This window comes from Octopus bimaculoides, chromosome 11 (genome assembly GCF_001194135.2).
Source record: "Octopus bimaculoides isolate UCB-OBI-ISO-001 chromosome 11, ASM119413v2, whole genome shotgun sequence".
Lineage (NCBI taxonomy): Eukaryota > Metazoa > Mollusca > Cephalopoda > Octopoda > Octopodidae > Octopus > Octopus bimaculoides.
In genome coordinates this window covers 71,945,365-71,948,748 of record NC_068991.1, presented here as the reverse complement: position 1 = coordinate 71,948,748, position 3,384 = coordinate 71,945,365, and the positions used below count along the sequence as shown (strand labels likewise).

Genomic DNA, 3,384 nt, shown 5'->3' with positions numbered 1-3,384 from the left:
CATGAAATTAACGTGCAAGTGGCTGAGCACTCCACAGACACGTGTACCCTTAATGTAGTTCTCGGGGATATTCAGCGTGACATTCCACTGCCCTAACCACTGGGCCATTGCGGTTCCACGAGTGACCTGGATAAGAGCATTATTACTCTTGGTTAAGAAATTAGGGCTGATAGTTCAAATTCTGTCTAAGACTGTGTATACATACATACATACATACATCCATATATATACATATACATATTTATATATATTTGAGAATTAAAAAAAAATTATGAAGATTAGAGATGAAGATTAAAAGAAAGGCAGAGTAAAAAATAAAAGGTATATATATATATATGTATGTACGTATGTGTATATATATGTATATCTATGTATATATGTATGCATTTATGTGTATATATATAGACACACACACATATATATATATATGTATATGTATGTATGTATTTATGTATGCAAACTTCTTATCATGTGGTTGAGAAGCAACTTTCTTATCCCACAACAAAATCTGTATCTACACATTATATTCTTAAGTGAATAAAGGACCTAAGATATGTGGTTTATTGTTGTTGTTGTTTTACTTCATGTTGGCCTTGACTGAGCAGGTCAATGAGAAAAAGCATTCTGCCCATGACCAACCTGTCCTGTTATATTTGAGGTGAGAGGATGCATTTTTGGAACAGGGTAACAATAATACTACATTATTCAACATAGTATTAGATGTGATCTCTTTTAAGATAGTAGGGTAAGATTGAAGGAAAATATGACTGCTATTTCTGGCAGGTTATTGAGCAACCATGCAAGGGTTGCCCTTTTGGCTCATACCAATTCAGAAGGAATTTCATAGATCATAAATTTTCAGCCTATTTGTAGCCTTTTGAAGTGTTGTACCATTAACATTGTGCTAAATTCGGCTATTTAGCATCATGAGTCTAAGAATCACAAATTTTATTTCAAACAAAATATTTGAAGTCATTGTGCTTGGTTAAATTTCCTTTGTGCAGTGATTGTGCAACAGGAACATGCACATGTGCACAGATGCACAACTAAAAGGAAACATTCTCTTTGTTCAGCTGATGTAGCGAATCCTTGTGCCCAACCAAAGCAAATTTCAATTCATAGATTATGATGCCACAGCTAAATGATAGTAAAGGAATTCTTGGCTCTTCTAAATCACTGAGTTTAACATTCAAGAAAAACTAAAAACGGTAAAATATCTAGTCTGATGCTTCACTATTTCTGCTAATTCCCGTGCATCAGCTGACTCAAAAGTATTCATTTAGAAGAATAGGATGAAGAAAAAAATATTAAAATCTTGTAAATATTAACTTAAAATCCTTTAAGAAAAATTGAATAATTACAAAGAGGTGTTAGACAAGAAGTTTTTGAATCTGGATTTGTATAAACACAGTGGATTTGTATATACACAGTTTATGAACGCTTCCCATCATGAACAAATCAGTTAATGAACAATTCTTTTAACATAAAATGCTTCACACATTCATACACAGATATTTACATATATTCTTGTACACATGCATGCACACATACATCTTTTGCACATTCACTCAAAAGCTCACACACATACACACAAATGGTTATGGAAATGGTATCAATATCTGAGTCAAGTGTGTTAATATTCAAGATAATCTAACAAATTTCTTACCTGGCCATCAAAATATAAAATATCTACAAGTGTTTCATAGATATCAAAAGGTGTGGTCAGGCGATTTGCATTGGTTCTTAAAACTCTGTCCAGGTTAGGGTAACGCTTACGGAACCAAGGTGGAAATATCAGAAACATAAAGGGCAGTCGTTCTTCCAGTTTACCAAGATACGTCGTACGAAACTTGCCGAACCTTGATCCATGATCACTGTAGAAGAAGACTACTGTGTTGTTGAGATGTCCTTCGTCAAACATTGTTTTGAAGAACTGGAAATAAGGCTCATCAGCATAGCCGACATCGTTAATATCTGCATGTGTGAGACCGGTTATAAATGCAAAACCAAAGTGAGGCTTATCCCGATATGTCTTAGCAAAATCATAAACATAGCGTAAAACAAAGTCAGTCTCCAAACGATCTAAAACACAATGTTTATTGGTCCAGAGATTTTTACTTCGCTGCAAGGCCAGGAAAATTGGCCGATTGTAATGATCACATGGAGGTTTATGAAATCCAGCTTTTAAGTAATTGAAAATGGAGATTGTTGGAGCATCTTCTGCATAGAGTGTCATGTAACCATTGTCAGAGAAATTCCTCCAGATAAAGGAGTAATTATCAAAAGGCTTATGAGAGAGTTTCTCAGTCCAAGGGAGTTCTTTGACATATAGACCAGCAGTCAATGGGACAACGTTCACAAATGTATTATCAGCTACTTTATTGTAACCAGCCAATTCATAAGCTCCGAGCCTCTCTAATATATACTTACGTGTATTCTTCATTTGTCGAATGAAATTAAGTCTAGAGACTGAATCCACTCCAATCATTAAGACATTAAATTTTTCTTTAATGTTAGGATTTCGCTTTTGGTACTTATGAAAATATTTGGTTCTTCGTTTCACTAAGTTTTGGTCTCGGATGATAAAAGAGTGGAAATTGCTGTACATCAGCCCACCACTTTCGCTGTAGCACATGACTCGGACAAACTCATGCTTGCTCCTTGTATCACTACTGAACCATATTCCGGTTTGTACATATTCAAACTTAAAGTCTGATTTATCTTTTGGTCGGACAATTGCTTGATACTTGCATTTTTTGAAATCTCTTAGGTTGTAATACTGTATAGCTGTTCTGTTAATTCTAATGAAATTATCTTCCTGGTAGGTCAAAACTGGTTTGTCTGGACACCGCAAGACTCCATTCAGCTTTATGTAAAATCTAACTGAAGGCTCGAAAGGGTCGAGGTTGGGAATTCGACAGTTATCTGTTTCAACCAAAAATCCAGTGTACTCCGAAGGTTCTTGTCTCATGCGGCTTACTTCATTGATATTCCTACTTGACGAAAATATCACATGGTTTGGTTGCATACGAACAGTGAAGCTGAGTAATATCACCAGAGATATCGAGAGGAGACCCAAAAACAGGTTTTGGTAATTTATTCGTGTTGATATCATCCCATCACGCTGGAAGAACTAGAAAGATAAAAAAGAGGTGCGGGTAAAGAAAATCAGCTAAAACAGTCATACACAGATAAACCAATTATAAGTAAAGACAAAAAACACAAATACATACATATATATATATATATATGCATCTCTCTCTCTCTCTCTCTCTATATATATATATATATATATATATAAATATATATATGTTATATTTATGTATATATATAAATATATATGTTATATTTATATATATATATATATGTTATATTTATATATAT

At 34.0% G+C, this 3,384-nt stretch overlaps 1 protein-coding gene across 3 annotated transcripts in view; it reads right to left on the bottom strand.

Annotated features, from left to right (window-relative positions):
• Positions 1 to 1,618: 1,618 nt before the first annotated feature.
• The window catches only part of LOC106875097 (uncharacterized), a 106,169-nt gene continuing 104,403 nt past the window's right edge, over positions 1,619 to 3,384 (bottom strand). For all 3 annotated transcript variants that reach the window (XM_052971923.1, XM_052971924.1, XM_014923080.2), the window contains exon 3: positions 1,619 to 3,133. In XM_052971923.1, the coding sequence (XP_052827883.1) occupies positions 1,634 to 3,133 (1,500 nt within the window). In that variant the 3' untranslated portion in view covers positions 1,619 to 1,633. The remainder of the gene's footprint in view (positions 3,134 to 3,384) is intronic.